General features: G+C 37.4%; 1 protein-coding gene across 4 annotated transcripts in view; it reads left to right on the forward strand.

The window, feature by feature from the left end:
- The window catches only part of ubr3 (ubiquitin protein ligase E3 component n-recognin 3), a 102,650-nt gene that overhangs the window by 18,568 nt on the left and 66,943 nt on the right, over positions 1-17,139 (forward strand). For all 4 annotated transcript variants that reach the window (XM_052148450.1, XM_052148452.1, XM_052148451.1 and 1 more), the window contains exons 9-20: positions 479-658; positions 952-1,085; positions 2,903-2,989; positions 3,086-3,151; positions 3,843-3,932; positions 4,436-4,564; positions 7,642-7,694; positions 7,791-7,924; positions 8,165-8,250; positions 10,968-11,109; positions 12,311-12,407; positions 15,796-15,937. In XM_052148450.1, coding sequence (XP_052004410.1) covers positions 479-658; positions 952-1,085; positions 2,903-2,989; positions 3,086-3,151; positions 3,843-3,932; positions 4,436-4,564; positions 7,642-7,694; positions 7,791-7,924; positions 8,165-8,250; positions 10,968-11,109; positions 12,311-12,407; positions 15,796-15,937 — 1,340 coding nt within the window. The remainder of the gene's footprint in view (positions 1-478; positions 659-951; positions 1,086-2,902; positions 2,990-3,085; positions 3,152-3,842; positions 3,933-4,435; positions 4,565-7,641; positions 7,695-7,790; positions 7,925-8,164; positions 8,251-10,967; positions 11,110-12,310; positions 12,408-15,795; positions 15,938-17,139) is intronic.

Raw genomic sequence — 17,139 nt, forward strand, 5'->3', positions numbered from 1 at the left:
CTCTAAAATGTACACAGTTTATTTTCTACAAGCAGAATAAATCAGAAATTGTTGATTTGAAGTGATATGAAAAACTTTATGGAACATAAATTGATATATTCTTGGACAATGTTTGCCAAGTTATTAAACTTAAAAATATATATTTTAAATGTATTCTTTCCAAATTATGCAACTCCATTGATATTCAGTATACGCTGTATATGAATCATTATACACTTTGTGTCTACAATAAAACCGATTTGAAGGCGGGTATTTAGTGCTGTGTTAGTGTACACCAATCAAGAATTTATGCATTTTTAATGGTTTTCAATACGGGTCAAAAATGACCCGAAGGACAAAAGGAGGGTGCAGTTTCTTACAACAATAAGGGTGTTAAGCGGATGTGGCAAACTGGTGCAATAGTCTGTGTGGTGAAGTCTGTGTCAAATCTGAAGTAAACGTTCCTTGGAAAATGAAATCCTGTGAAATGTGTTGACAGATGAGGAGAACAATCGTCATGTGGTGGTGAACTGTGGTGAAGCCCTACTAAAGAATAACACCTACTGGCCTTTAGTTAGCGATTTTATTAATATCCTCTCACACCAAAGTGTGGCCAAGCGCTTCCTGGAGGATCACTCTCTGCTGTTGCTCTGGATGAGCTTCGTCTCCTTCTTTCAAGGTCAGTTGTGTTACAGGAAATCTTGCAGGCAGAACCAAAGTGATTTTCATTAACCCAAATGAGCAATAATATTTGTTATTAACGATTTATGATGTATTAAAAGCCCTCTAGTGTGACATCACATCCTGGCCGTTGCCGTGTCTGAAATAATGTTGCGTTCCCAAAGCGTTCCCGTGTTAATGGCACGATGATAATGAATCGGTTTTACTCTTCACTGAATCTTGATCTGTCTGCGTGAGTCAGTGGTTCACTTTGATGTTGTTGATCATCTCTCTGTATGTTTTCTGTGTCAGGGATGAATCTGAATAAGCGAGAGCTGAATGAGCACGTGGAGTTCGAGTCTCAGACGTATTACGCAGCATTTGCCGCTGAGCTGGAGGCGTGTGCTCAGCCCATGTGGGGTCTCCTCACACACTGCAAAGTCAAAGTGAGACCTCTCTCACATACACATACACACATGCACAGTACATGCATGATACACTCCTCTGCACAACAACACCTTTTTATACAAGGGTGTTTCTTCAACTTTGGCTCATTTTATGTGCCAGGGGTTCATTTCAGCTTTTTTTTTCTTTTTTATATGATGGTCACATTAAAACTACTGTAAATACGAAACTTTACCCAGCCTTCATCATTTATTTTCTGTACTATTCAAATGCCTCTTTTGTATAGATTTGACAGTTTTAGGCTTGTGAATGACCCATTCTTTCAATATTAAACTATACAAATCCATTATTAAAGTGCAAATTATTGCATTTTTAAACTTAGTTTAAAACTGCGATCATGTAAACAGAATGAAACTAACACAAACCAGTTCAATAAACTCTTTTGTAACAACATTCATTGATTTGAGGAGTGGCAAGCAATTCCGGTTAGTTGTTAAACTCGTTCAAAACAACAGCGGGAGTTGCTTCATTCAGGGACTTGTTGTGGTTACATGAACATGATTGTCATCAGATGTCAGCATTCAAATTTTGACCATGTTGTTTAGCGGCTGGAAGCTTCCTGAATTCCTGGAACTAATGAAAACTAAAACTAAAGTGTTTTGATTTCTGAAAAAGAAACCAAAAATTGACATTCATCGTGGCAATGAAGTGACATGGCTGGATACCTGCAGTAATTGTAGTACATGTAGCACACATTTCTTCTCTGGTAGGGGAAGGACATTTTTGCCAGCTAATGTAAGTTTGATGGGAAGAGTGTAGCTGGCTTGTTAATTCAGAGTATTTTGTTATTGATCGCTCCCTTTGTAATGAATGAAGCGGGGCAAGTTTTTCAGCATTAATGGCTCTGTTGATTATAATGAGTGATCAAATATCCCAGACCTTTCAGACATGGAAATAATTGTAAGTATCTGAACTATGATCTACTTTCATTACCTCTCTCGTTTAGATGCACTAAGTGTGGAACAAGATAATAGTGCACATCTTAGGGTCATTTTTGACCCCGGAATATGTTATAAATACTGCATAATTTTTGGTACTGGAACCAAATGACATTAACACTTTGTCAAGACCATCAATACAACTTAAGGATATATATATATACTGTATGTAATTGTTTGAGATATAACAATTGAAAACAAATAGTTCTTTCCAATATTGACCTGTATTGGAAGAACCAGTTGTGACCTTTCACCTGTGTACTTTCTATATGTTTTACAGCTTTAGATAGGGTTTTTTTCTTTCTTTTGTATGCCTATGAATAAAATTTGACCTAAAAATATTAGCAAATTTCGCCACTAGCCATATACTGTTCTCTAGTTTCTCTGGGTTCAGCATTTTCCCCACAAATTGCAAACTTGACTCTTAAATGAGGTTTGTGCACGCATTCACATCCACAGTTTTTAACAGGTATATGTTGGTAAATAAGTTTATCTGTGCAAAATTTGAAGAAAAAAGTGTTAAACCGCTTTCTCTTAATCCCTTAAGTGGGTAAGGAAACATGCGTTCTCGTTTATGTGACGTTTCAGAATGCCGCTATCTGCTAAACCCTGAAATAAACAGCTTTCTTAAGTGCATTTAAATGGGGTCTGTGTATAAAAAATTGGGGCATGAACATTCTGCCAAACGTCTCAATTTGTATTCCAGGAAAGAATGTAATTTGCTTTTAGAAAGACCCAAATGTTTTGGTGCACTGTTCCTAACTGTTAACATGAGTAATTCATTCCTATTTCTCTGACATTTCTACGCAAAGCCAACTTGATTGCTTTTCCTGAGTGTTTTTTTGGCCTTGTGTTGTCAGGATACACAGGAGTACACAAAGACTCTGGTGCGGTACTGTCTGGAAACTCTACAAATGTGGTTTGATGCCATTGGATTTGTGGATGAGGTACAGTACTTATGCTTGGACTGTTAGACAGTATATACTGATATATGTGATAGTGGTGGTGAGTAACCTCTCTCTCTGTCTCCCTCACTTTCTCAGCCTGCACCCAACCAGCTGACTTTTCATTTACCTCTGCACCGATACTATGCCATGTTCCTCAGCAAGGTAACCAGAGACCAGAGAGTATTTATCTCTTTCATGATGTAAATCTTTAATTACACTGTATCAAAAGTAATTCTTTTAGATGACAACATATAGTTCTTAAAGGTGACATGAAAGGACATTCACAATGTAATTTACTCGCATGCACTTGTAACCGGTCCAGCTCAATCCGCTCCAAGCGGGATTCGAACCTGGCATTGGAGGCAGGTGCATTAACAAGGAGGCTAAAAGCTACAGCCCCTAGTGTCAGTCGCTAGTGTGCCTCTTGTGGCCAGTTGAGTGACATTTACACATACTGCTATCACATAGCAGCGGTCTCCCGTTACACTCACACCTCTAAACCTCACTCCCATCTGGGTCACGGCACCACTGCAACCTGTCCTGCTTGACTGGTAGGATCCGAGCTGCCGTCTCTGGCATGGGAGGTGGCCATGCTATTGACGTTGCTAGTGCGCCTCTTGAGGCCAGGGGAGTGAGGTTTACACATACCGCACATCTAAAATATACCAGCTGGCTCCCGTGACGCACTGATGCAGAATAGCGTGCACAATAATACTGGAGAGATTCATTTTGAAAAAAGGCCAGGTCAATTTTGATTTCACGTCTTTAATTGACTCCAGTCTTTGGTCTGTTTGAAGTGTTCATTAGCATGACTATTAATTGATATGTTTGAATTGATATGTTTATTCTGTAGGGAGTGAAGTGTCAAGGTCTGGATTTGGACAGTCTGCTGCCTGATCAGGAAATGCTGATGAAGATCATGGTTCATCCACTGCAGATACAGGTAAGACATAAATAAACAGTCAATGCATAACAAAACATATTGTTGTCCATATTTAATATAGTCAGGATCATATATTTTTTTTGTTTACCTTGTGGAGTTTTGTTGATGGTTTTTGAGAAGGTGGGCCTGTCACACAACCTGTCCCTGTTTGCATCTGACTGCTTTGAATAGCTTTTACCAAGTAACAGATGTAAAGTTTGATTGAACACAAGTTGATAAACGTATTGATTTTGCTATCCTAACTATACACAAGTATATGGTTAGTTGCATTGTATTATTTACATTTATCTAGCATCCCCACAGAAGCACTGCCTTAATGCATTCATGTTTAATTAGTCTCAATCAGAGATCATCATGTTGTGTAATATTGCAGGTGTCTGTCATTAATCATAGCTGATGTGTCTCATTTCACTGCTGGCATGTGACCTGATGTCCTGTGACAATGTTATGATGCTCATGCTATAGTGTATCTGACCCTTTAGCTGGTCTGTGTGTGTTTGTAGGCCAGTCTGTCTGAGATCCATAGTAACATGTGGGTGAGAAATGGACTGCAAATTAAAGGTCAGGCGATGACGTATGTACAGTCTCACTTCTGTAACTCGATGATTGACCCGGACATCTACCTACTACAGGTAACACACACACACAGCTCATGTAACACTTTTTTTTTTTTACCTTATTTTTATTATAGATCTACAACTACAAGATTAATTTGAACATATTAAAAACAAAAACAAATAAAAAATCCGGTCAGCCATTTACCCAAGTAAATACAATAATAATGCTTCATTATCAGATACACTCCTTTGCTTAAAAGGGGGTCTGGCTTATAATAAATTCTGGTAATGGTCTTCTTGGATGCATTAAATAGGATCTTAACAAGGTACTCATCTTCCTTCAACACATTATTTGAATTGTTCCCAAGATAAAATATTTAATAAAATAAAACACTGGTGTTCCAGACAATATGTGTCCAAATGTCCAAATTTGTACCATATATGTTAGGAGTGTAACGGTTAAAATTTCTCACGTTTCGGTTTGTATCATGGTTTTACGGTCACTTTTTCGGTATGGTTTGGTATTTGCAGTGTTCCAAAAAAAATTATACAAAATGTATATTACTGCCACATCCAATGTAAGAATACACTATATGTGGTAAACACTTCCACATGTTTGACCTTAATACAAATCATGGTTTTACTACATTAATCATAGATTAATCATAGTATTTGTAGTTAAATCATAATAACCACAAAATCAACATGTTACCGTCATGGTTACTATTTGAAAACTACTCTATTACTATTGTAAAACCATGGTTAATTGTATCAAAACCATGATATATGCAGAGAAAGCCATGGTAACCGCAGTTATTGTGACTACAATATTACTATTATAAAACCATATTTTAAAACCTATTTTCGTTAGCATCATTTACTAAAACAACTTTTCTCTAATTACAAAATCAGCATATTAAATTTAATACCTGCAAACAGTGCATTTCAAACTCAACTCAACATATATTCAACATTCGGAAGCTGTATATCACTATAGAAGGAATAACCTTGCTATTAAAATGGATACTAGAAGGGCTGACATAATGGTTGCTCGAGTGTTTTAATCATACGTGAAAATTCCACATCCTTATCACCGGAGTTGGGCAAAATGACTTTGGTAATGAACACCCCATGTGCTTTAGTTATTGTTTCATTTACGCAATAGCACTTGAGCGCCTGCTTAAAAATGAAGGGAGTGTGTTCAGTTTTTCCCTGGGTGATGTTGGCGTCAGTATATGACACTTGCGTCGAGTGATGTCTGCAAACAGTGCCTGTTTTGTAAACGTTTTTGACTATTGTTGTTATAATTGACTGCAAAAATAAAAAGCTCCAGGCAAGAGATTTGAATAATGCAGGGGGCTTCTCTGTCATACAGGTCTCAATGGAGTGGGTCATGACTTAAGTCATACGGGTTGAGAAAAATTTAATTTGGGTCGCGGCTGATGTTGTACGGGTCATTTAAGGAAACCATTTGGGTTGGGTTGTGGCTGAAGTTGTAATGGTCGTTATAAATTTCGTACGGGGCACTGTTGATGTCATACAGCGTTATGACTAAAGTCTTAAGGGGTTGCGGCTGATATTTTACAGGTCGCACGAGGGCGTGGCTGATGTTTGGTTGGAGGCTGGCTGTTAATTGCAACTTGCTGTTTCTGCCTCGCAAATCCACAGATTTTGCGGTGATGTCGGCGTAAATAAAATGTCATATTACACTTGGACATGACACAGTTTTTTGGCAAATTCGACAAGTTCTTACTCTACAATGTACTTGCCGTTTGCCAACGAACTTCAAGTTCTCAGCTTGCCTATGTAGACTAGTTGCTCTGTTTCAGGTTAACTTTCACACTTGTGTATTTATTTATGAATCGTACATGAAATATAATTTATGCAATCAAATACAGCACTGTATAGTGTAATACAATATTTTTTTTACACCCCTAGTCAAGACCCTGTATGTTATCAACTGCAACCCGTACAATATCAGTCGTGACCCCGTACAGCATTGGTCGTGACTCCTTACTGCATCACCCACGACTCTTTCGACTTCAACTTGTGACCTGTACGACATCTGTTGAGACCCCTTAAAATTTTAGTGTACTTTTGAAGTCAGAAGAGTCACGACTGATGCCGTACGGGGTCGCGACTGATGCCGTACGGGTCGTGGTTGACGACGTACAGGATCTTGACTAGGGATGTAAAAAATATTGTATCATACTGCAGACTCTCTCGATTCGAGAAATCATATTTGTCATTGAATCTAAGCTTTGCAACATAGAGAGCCACGAAATGGTCTCCGCAACGAGGTGGTGCTGAGCGCTCACAGGATAACAGAGCAACTAGTCGACATAGGTGAGCTGAGAGCTCGAAGTTCGATGGCAAATGGCAAGTAGATTGTAGCATTACAGCTTGTCAAATTTGCCAATCAAGGTTGTCATGTCCCAGTGCTACTTAACATCAAACATGTTGTTTTATTTATGCCGACATCACCGCGGCAGAAACGGCAGCAGCAAGTTGCAATTAACAGTCAGCCCCACCCAGCTAGCACTTAGCGTGATAACATGCACAGCAAGATGCTTATAACTATCAAAAACTTGCTGATTCAAATAAGCAGCAATTTAAGAAACCCACGTTTACATGAAACGTATTATTCTCTGTTTTTAACACTGAAATGTAAACGTCGCGACCGAAGATTTCCAGGTTTGTGACCTGATGTTTTACGGGGTCGCATCAGATTTTGTACTGGTCACAGGTTGTGGCTGATATCGTACGGTCACAGGTTGCAGTTGAAGTAGTTCAAGTCACGGCTGATGCTTTACGGGTCAAGGTCATGATTAAGTCGGACAGGTTGCGACTGATTTTATTTGAATTGCAGCCATCAGTATGGGTCAGACTATCAGTCTGTCAATTTGGAAAATGAGGGGTAAATCGTATTCTAATGAAGAAATTACTGTGTGCACAGATTTAATGTAATTTTTACTGGCATTTAGCACTTAGTGAGTGTTAATTTTGCACCTTGAGTGCTCCCTCACAAGCTATTAATAATATATCTCCAGCCCACTCATTAGGATCTGACAAACTTGGAAGATAAGATATTATTATTTGGTATGACAATTTTAAGGTATATTCTTTCCATCTTATTGTTTTGTTTCTTGCAGGTGTGTGCATCTCGACTGGATCCAGATTATTTTATTTCCTCCGTGTTTGAGAGGTACTGCAATCTTCTTGTTGTGTTTTTCTTTTTCAATTTTACAGATAATTCATAATCATTTGTGACAAACCACTTAACTTTGTGTGTATTTGTCAGGTTTAAGGTGGTGGATTTGTTGACGATGGCATCGCAGCATCAGAATGCAGTGCTGGACTCGGAGCAGGAGAGACCCATGCTCGAGGGAGCACTCACCTTCCTTGTCATACTGTGCAGTCTCAGAATACACTTGGGTACATGTAGTCTCCTTATCAAGATCACTCACAATATGAAACGCATTAACCATTATAAAAACTCCAATAAACATGAGTTGTCATTATTTGGTACTTGTTTCTTCTGATGATGGTGTGTCTAAATGAAGCAGCTCTGAATGTTCATGGTTTTGATGTTCAGTGGTTTCATTAGGGACAAAAATGTGCATAATGCTTGACCTTTATGAGTTCTGTCTCTTCTCTTTGTCTATCTGTCTGCAGGAATGTCAGATGATGAGATTTTGAGAGCAGAGATGGTGTCACAGTTGTGTATGAATGATCGTACCCATAGTTCCCTGCTGGATCTAGTATCCTTTCATCATGTCAACACGATTTACTCACATGAAGTTCTGGAGTATTTTGCATTTGATTTGTGTTTTTGCACGTAATAACTATGTCCTAACAAGACATTATATGATTAGGAGACAAGCAATGATGCAACAAAGGATAAAGCTATTAAATGTTAACCTAATATCTTCTGATTTGTTATGATTGTATCACATTGCACAGCCACTTCATTTTCAGTACGGTCGGACTAATTACTTAGTTAAACCTATTACGTTTATTTATAACTTTATTATATTATAAGTTCTATTCTCATAATGCAGGGAATTTGTCTTTCTGTCTTAATTCCAGAATCAGGTTTAGTAAATGATCTCTACTGTCTCTCTCTCTCTCTCTCTCTCTCTCTCTCTCTCTCTCTCTCTCTCTCTCACACACACAAACACACATGCTGCATTCTGGAGCTCATTGGATGCTTTAGTTTAGTTTGAGTGCACAGTGAGCTAAGGAAGAGCATTATTTCATTTTGTTGAACTTAAAGATTTATAAACATGTTAATTCTACATGCAGATGGAGTAATATTGCATCACTGCAAGTAAGAGATGCAATAAAACTATCATTACTGTTCTTAATTACATTGCAAACGCGTGACCGTGGCGCAGTCTGGTTGCTTCACATCACCTTCATCTAGAAAGGAAGAAATAGTAAAAATGCTTTTTGTAAAATTCTACTCCACTGGAGAGTGAAGAGAAACACCTTAAAGAGACAACTTCATCATCCTGATGTGAATTAGTCGATTTTATATAATTAGGCCTATGTATTGATTTTCATAATATCAAATTCTAATATTCTTAATATACATTTTATTGAAAATATCTGATTATCTTCAATATGCATATCTATTTTATAAAACGTATAACTGATTTAGCATCAAGGTCCATTATTTTAGGATGTCATCTGTTCATTTTCAGAGCATTTTGTAACTATAAACTGGTTAACACTGACTTGAACTCTTAAAGCGATAGTTGACCAAAAAATGAAAATAGTGTCATCACTTATTACTCATCTTCATGTTTTTGCAAATCCGTATGACTTTCTTTCATACGTGGAACTCAAAAGGAGATGTTAGGGAGTTGTATAGAAAAAAGATGAATGAAAGTGAAAGGCGACTGGTACAAATTCTTCCTAACATCTACTTTTGTGTTGCACAGAATAGAGAAATGTACTTGAAACATGAAGTTGAGAGTAAGTGATGACCCTTTTCATTTTTGGTTCAACTATTGTTTGAACTACCTGTTTACAACCCCATTCCAAAGAAGTTGGGACAGTCGGGTGTTCACCATGGTGAAACATCATTTCTTCTAATAACACTTAAGCGTTTGGGTACTGAAGTCACAACATTAAGTTTAGCAAACAGAATCTTCCCCATTCATCCATTATGCAGGTATTCAGCTGCGAAATTGTACAGGGTCTTCATTGCCATATTTTGCACTTCATAATGCATCACGCATTCTCAATTTGAGACTGGCCAATCTAGCACCCACACTCTCTGCTAACACAGACATGCACTTGTAATCAGGGCAGAATGTGATTTGGAGTTGTCCTGCTGGAAAACCACTTCTGAATGCGCATGATCTCTGATACCTCATTGTCTTATAAAACATAATTTCTCTGCATCCACAGATGCAAGTTAAGGCTTTACTATGCAAAGGAGAAGCCATACATCAACACTGTCCAGAAGTGCTGCCTACTTCTCTGGGCTCGGTCTCATCTGAGATGGAAAGTACAACAGTGGAATCTTGTTTGTGGTCCTACAAGTCCACATTTCAAATAGTTTTTTGGAAAAAACCCAATTGTTCCAGTGTGTTCTCCAGGCTAAAGAGGAAAAGGCCCATCCAAGCTGTTCTCTACATCCGGTCCAGAAGCCAGTGGACTTTGAAATCAAGTTAACAAAAAATGAGAGAGAGGTTACGCTAAAACACAAAGTTTTAAGTATACACAAGTAAAAAAAAAAAGTGAAAGTATTGACAAAGTATGAGCAGTAATTCTTCTGATCTTCACACGTTGATTATTACAGAATATTTGATTTATTATCGAAGAGTCCTTCATTATGATGTATGCTTCAATGTGATTTTAATAGGTGCTTGATATGATATGAAATTAAATGTGCTTGGAAAAATAATCTTTGGAAGGCCTTAAATCTGGTGTTCATAAGAGTGGGAACCCTTTTAATCAGAATGAGCTTTATTGCCAAATGTGCTTACACATATAAGGAATTTGTCTTAGTGACGGAGCTTCCAGTGCACAACAATACAAAATGGCAACAAGACCGATAATAATACAAAAAATTATAGAAATATAATATAATGTCTATATAGAATACACAATAAGTGTCTCTCTCTATACATATATACACACACACACACACACACACTGCAAATACAAATCTGTGTTCTGTAATGGCAGAAGAGGTAGGATGTGTTGGATAAATATTAAAAGACTAAATTGTGAATTGCCCATAATTATTGCTCAGTGGGGCAGTTTTAACGGTTCTTGAGATGGATAGCCTGAGGGAAAAAATACTGTACATTAAAAACTACATTAATAAGTAATATAGCATCACATTATTGACCTCTAATGTGATGTGGGGTTTACTGTATTCCTCTACTTATTGTATGTTCATTTACTTTAGGGGCATTCACATTAGTTGTGGTTCTATGATAATCCTTGACTGCAGTTGTAGATCCCGGAGAATCCGAACCCCAAGAGCGGTGTGGTTCCGGGCAGCTGTAGTTTTGAGGAGATGTTGTCTGCTGTAGCTGATTTTAAAGCCCCAGTCTTTGAGCCTGGAGGATCTATGCAACAGGGCATGTACACACCTAAAGGTGACACACTCCATCACATAAACTTCCTAATGCTCAAAACAATGTGGTGATTTTAGACTTCTAGTAGACCTTTCAGAGATCAGCAGTTACAGAAATACTGAAACCAGCCCGTCTGGCACCAACAGTCATGCCACGGTCAAAATCACTGAGATCACATGTTTCCCCATTCTGATGGTTGATGTGAACATGAACTGAAGCTGCTGACCCGTGTCTGCATAATTTTATGTGCTGGACTGCGGCCACACGATTGGCTGATTAGATACTCACATGGATGATTGTTGATGTCAGATGGGCTGGTTTGAGTATTTCTGGGATTTTCACACACAACAGTCTCTAGAATTTACTCCGAATGGTGCCAGAAACAAAAATCATCCAGTGAGGGGCAGTTCTGTGGATGAAAATGTCATGTTGATGAGAGAGGTCAGCAGAGAATGGACAGACTGGTTTGAACTGACAAAGTCTACAGTAACTCAGATAGCTACTCTGTACAATTGTGGTGAGAAAAATATAATCTCAGATTGCTATTCTGAGATGAGTGTTGGTGCTGTTTTGGCGGTACGAGGGCGACCTACACAATAATTAGGCAGGTGGTTTTAATGTTGTGACTAATCAGTGTCTCTGTCTCTGTGTGAGAGAGAGAGGTGTATATATGTATTATATCAATTGGCAATAACCAAATTTATTTTTTTTCCCCATTAACACATTACACCAGTTTGTTGTGTGTGCCTTTCAGTACCTCCAGATGGCCCTGTAGTGCCACAATTACAGCATTGAGCTCTGCATTTCTCTGCACTAGAACAGAAGCATCTGTTCTCTAGCTGTTTATGTGTACATGTGTATTCTTGTGTTTTTTTTTTTTTTTGTTACCTGATGCAAGACCTACTTTAAATAATCTAGGTCATGGTGTGTTTATGTCGATTATTTCAAATTCAGGTCTAATTGGGTTTTATTATCTGGCCATATATGCTGCATGAATCTAGAACTACATATCAGGATTTTTTCAAGGTCAATTCATTCACTCTTGCAGTGGAATAGAGATTTCTATTGTTTGAGCATTCGGAGAACGGAGACTGAAGTCAACAGATTCTACTGATACTTTGCACTCTTTGTGTAACAATTAAGGCTGTCATGAGCATTGAACTAATGTTCTCACCACAACTGATTTTTACACAACTCACTCTTTTTCTGTGTGTGTTTTCAGCTGAAGTCTGGGAGAAAGAGTTTGACCCTATAATGGTGATTTTACGCACAGTGTACCGCAGAGACGTGCAGTCGGCTATGGATCGATACGGAGCATTGTGAGTCTCTGAAATACTCCACACCTCCACCTCATCTTAGCGTTTAAATTGTTTACACACCATGTTCTTGATATATGTTTGTTGGGTTTTTAAGTTGGAGTCCTTACAGTCCGCATGAAAGGCTGTTCTCAACACATTTTAATTCATGTGTGTGTATTTCCACGTGAATCATGGATATTTCATGAGAAAAGATGTAGGATAAGGCTTGATATTATCCATTGGGAATTGACAGGCTGGTGAAAATTAGTGTCTATGTGAAATGCGAAATAAGAGGCCTCTGTGTTTGTTACATAACAGTTGTCTGTAAAATCATATGAAAGAAAAATGAATCTGACTTGCTATAAAGGCAGTGCCTCTCTTTCTCTACTTGTTCTGCAAAGGACGGAAATCTAAAAAGAAATCTAAATGTTGTCAGTTCTAATTTTAGAAATTTGAGAGCTAGAAGTGGTTAGATGTTTAATACCATAAAATGGAGAACAACTACTTTTCAGTCTAAGGTGGAAGAAGCTCACTTGGATGAGGTCATTGATCATCCTGAAACCACGCTGAACTAAGAAAAACACTCCGAGATGGAGCCTTAAATTGCTCCGGTTTTGTGTGGTATTCACCTTGAGTTTCAGGGACAGTGTGATAGAGGAGATTATATTCAGGGTCACTCTTTCTCCTGCTCCTTTAGGGTTTTCACCCGAGAATCCCCTACCTTTAGCAATCAGAGGAATGTCAAGGATAATCAATAGATCAAGACTCAAATTCTCCCCAACAGATTAACTCTGTAATGAAAGCCTTTAAAAACTGGAGAAAGTCTATTATTTTAATTCCTGTTCAGATCAACAAGATGACATTTTTCCAAATCTCATAGTAAAAAAACATCAGCAGCCTAAAATGACTCCAGCAAAACAAGAGCTTTAATTGTATTCTTTTCAAATGCTTTTATGTATAGATTTTATTGTTTTATCCTTGTTCCAGTCCCAAACTTTCAATGTTAAACTATAAAAGTCAATTAAAAACATACAAATGATTACATGTTTAAAACTATGATTATCTTAACAAACCAATTCAACATTTATTTTGTGAAAATTTGATTTATGCCCAACAGTTGTGGCATCATTTCCACCACACCCCAAACAATTTTGCCAATTTTATCAAGTTAGTTCTTTAACAATCTATACTTTCAGAAGTTACATTTACATTTATGCATTTGGCAGACACTTTTATCCAAAGCGACTTGCAGTGCACTTATTACAGGGACAATCCCCCGGAACAACCTGGAGTTCAGTGCCTTTCTCAAATACACAATTGTGTGTGCTGTGGGGATTTAACCAGCAACCTTCTGATTACCAGTTATGTGCCTTAGCCCACTATGCCACCACCACTCATAGTAGTGTACTTGTTAACCAAGTCAACAAAAGTGTGAGTGAAGAGCATGCTTGAGATGAAGTATGAGACAAGTGATGTTTGAAGAAAACAAAGAAAAATCTCAATTGTGAGCAAATTATTTTTATTGAGAATCATTTCCAATCATGCTGCAATTCTGCCAAATTATGTAAAAAGTGTAACAATAAAAATGAATTGTGTGTATTTACATAAAATATTAGATATGAAATTAGTCTTAGCAAGACAAAGGTATCTGCTGTTTTATTTAAAAAACTAAAAAAAAAAAATTTCCATTAGCATCATTTCCAGATTTCTATTAAACACAATACAGGATTTGAGAAACTGAAATATCGGTTTAACTGGTGCCTGGTTTTTATTAGGATTATGATTTAACAATAAACTGTACCTGATTGTATTTATTTTGAACTCTTGTAGCCTCTATGTCAGTGCCCGTCATAGTAAGGAAATACTAATTGAAAGTTTTTACATTTTATAAATACATTTTAAAAACTGTCGGCTGATTAATCGTCGCCTTTTCTACCGGCTTAGTTATCAGTTTTGACAAAATCATTCAACCTCTAGTTTAATGAGACTTTACTTTCTAGAAGCCTACAGTAGAAAAAATGCAGGAAGCTAATGAAGCATACATATATTATAGTCAATATCTTTCTAAGTAATGCAGAAAATTCAATGAGAAAATGTTTGTTTTGGGATGGGACTTGATTTAATCTGTGGTGAATTGATTGGATCGTGAATAGTGGGTTTTCCATATCCATTTGAAATGAAAATGAACTAATCGCCCGCATTGCCCAGTCGAAAAAAAGAAAGTAATGTCTGTGTTATTTACTTAATTTTAATAAATAAAACTATTGCACAATGCACAATAAAATCAGGAATGTGTATTAAAGTAAATATGATTTGTATTGCCCTCAAAAAATCAACGGCCTGTTAAAATAACAGTATTTATGCAGTATCTGCAGTTATTAACATGTAATCAGTGAGTTTGAATGAGAGAGGACAGTGTTGTTTTCAGAGAAACATATCGTATGTGACATTGTCGCTGTCTTAGTCATGGCTACATTTATGTCTTATGTGGCTCAACAATATAATGACAGCAGTGTAATGGTGTGTTCACGTACAACGCGAAGCGAGTGTTTCGCGCTGCGCGATTACATACAAAGTCAATGCAAAGACGTGAATAGACGCAAATTTGCGGTGTGCGGCGTGAATGAAGCAAATGCACGACTCGAACATGCAAAATCCACTTCAACTCTACCGAAGAATCCGCATGAAGCGTTGTCGCGAAAGCCTATCAGCATTGAGATTGTCCGGATGTCACTGACGTACTGACATTAGTAGCAGAAGAAATCTAGAAAATTGGATGAAAAAATTGTTGTAGCGGTGTGTAGGCACTCAGAATTGTATGACACAACGTTACTCACGCAAACGCTAGTTTAAACAAATTTATAATCCAGTGGTCAAACTCGTGTGAGCAACACAAGACGAAAACTTTCTTCGCGTTGTATGTGAACGCACCATAATAAATATAAAATATAGTTTATACATTGCATTTGTTCCTAAATTACAGGAAACATTATACAATAAAATTGACCCTTTTACTTTTAAATGTTTCTGCTTTTATTGTGTATGATCAATCAGTGCACATTATTCTAAAGTTTACAAATGTTAAATAATAATAAATAAAAATGTTCCCCCTCTGAATTAATTATTTTCTGCAATGTAACCTAGGGCTCATGGGTGTAGAAAAATAATGTTTATTTGTAATATCAAGCAAAACATCCACGGTCCAATCAAATCCCAATGGATAAAATCATGCCCCATCCGACAATAACTCTAGAAGAGCTGTGAAATATATCGTCACATTATTGAGGTTAAATGCATTGTGAATGTTGTTTAATGCAGCCTTTGAAGATTACCATGACCAATGCCTTAAAGGATCTTATTATATTTTATTAAATAATGTGGAAACTGCTTTGCATTTGTGCTTTTGTAGTCTGAAGCAGTCAGGTGTTCATACGGGGAACCCTTGGCCCCCCTATAAGGAGAGGACCCCTTTGCATCCATGCTATAGAGGACTGGCGCGCCTGCTGCACTGCAAAACTCTGCACATCGTCATCTTTACACTGCTTTATAAGGTGAAACTTATCACTGCGTAAAACACTTGAGGAGTATGCGGTTAATTTTACAGGATATTGTGAGCTTCAATTTAATGACTCTCTCTCTCTCTTTAAGGGTGTTTTTACACTTGGTCCGTTTTATAGGTCTGAGGGTTTGTGGGTTTTTGACTCCTATTTGAACACTCCTAACGATCTCAGATCCCTTTAAAGTGAACCTAACCGAGACAATCCAGGGAGGTGCTCCGAGTATTGTTCGTTTGCAGCCTTTGGTTCTCTAATAACAAAATTCGCTCTGGGTTCACTTGATTGTATCATTCCAATGCCAAACATGTTTGTCCCTGACGGGTTACTTTTACAGCGGTTATAACAACACTTTCTATGGCTATAACAAAGTAGGAGGCATACATGTGTATTAAAACTTATGCAAACTCCACACAAAAAATGTACTCAAAGGTCTTTCTTCGTTGTTCTGTGCAATTTAAGATTCAAGGGTTTAACGGGACTGGTTGGAATGCTGAAAGATAAGAAATTCAGACTTGTATATATCACTAATGTATTCTATGAATGGATGTAGGCCGATGCTGTTAATAGATACATTTTTAATTGTGATCGGTCTCATTTTTATTGTTCATATGACTTAATCTTCCATGACTCAAAGATGGATTTGCCTCTAAATACAGTAGGCCTGCTTTATGAAAAAATGCAATGCATTTAGTTCTACTGCATCACTGTTCAAATGTGGTATGTCTTGCATATTTATAATATTGCATATTATAATTATACAATATGTTTAATATAATAGATGTTTTATTAATGCTAAGCTTAATAAAATAAATAAATAAAAACACTGTATGAATGCAAAATGGTCTGAGACCCTAAAAATGACTAAAGTGGACCAAAAAGAGATCTTACAAGGTCACAACCAGTGTGAATGCAAAGAGAACAAGGTCCCTTTTCACTCCGTTTGCTTTTTTGGTCCACTTAAGGGGGTCTGAGTTTGGTTCTTTTAGGGTGTTTTCACACTTTAGTCATCTTTAAAAGAATCCTACTCGAACCCCTTTAAGTGGGCCAAAAAGTGAACTGAGTGAAAAAGGACCCAGTTGTCTTTACGTTCACTGTCTGAGACCTTGAAAGTGGGCTCGGATCTCTTTTTGGTCCACTTCACCAGTTACGGGGTCTCAATCCTTTTTGCACTCACACTCTGTGTCATTTGTGGGCCC

This window comes from Xyrauchen texanus, chromosome 18 (assembly GCF_025860055.1).
Source record: "Xyrauchen texanus isolate HMW12.3.18 chromosome 18, RBS_HiC_50CHRs, whole genome shotgun sequence".
Classification (NCBI taxonomy): domain Eukaryota; kingdom Metazoa; phylum Chordata; class Actinopteri; order Cypriniformes; family Catostomidae; genus Xyrauchen; species Xyrauchen texanus.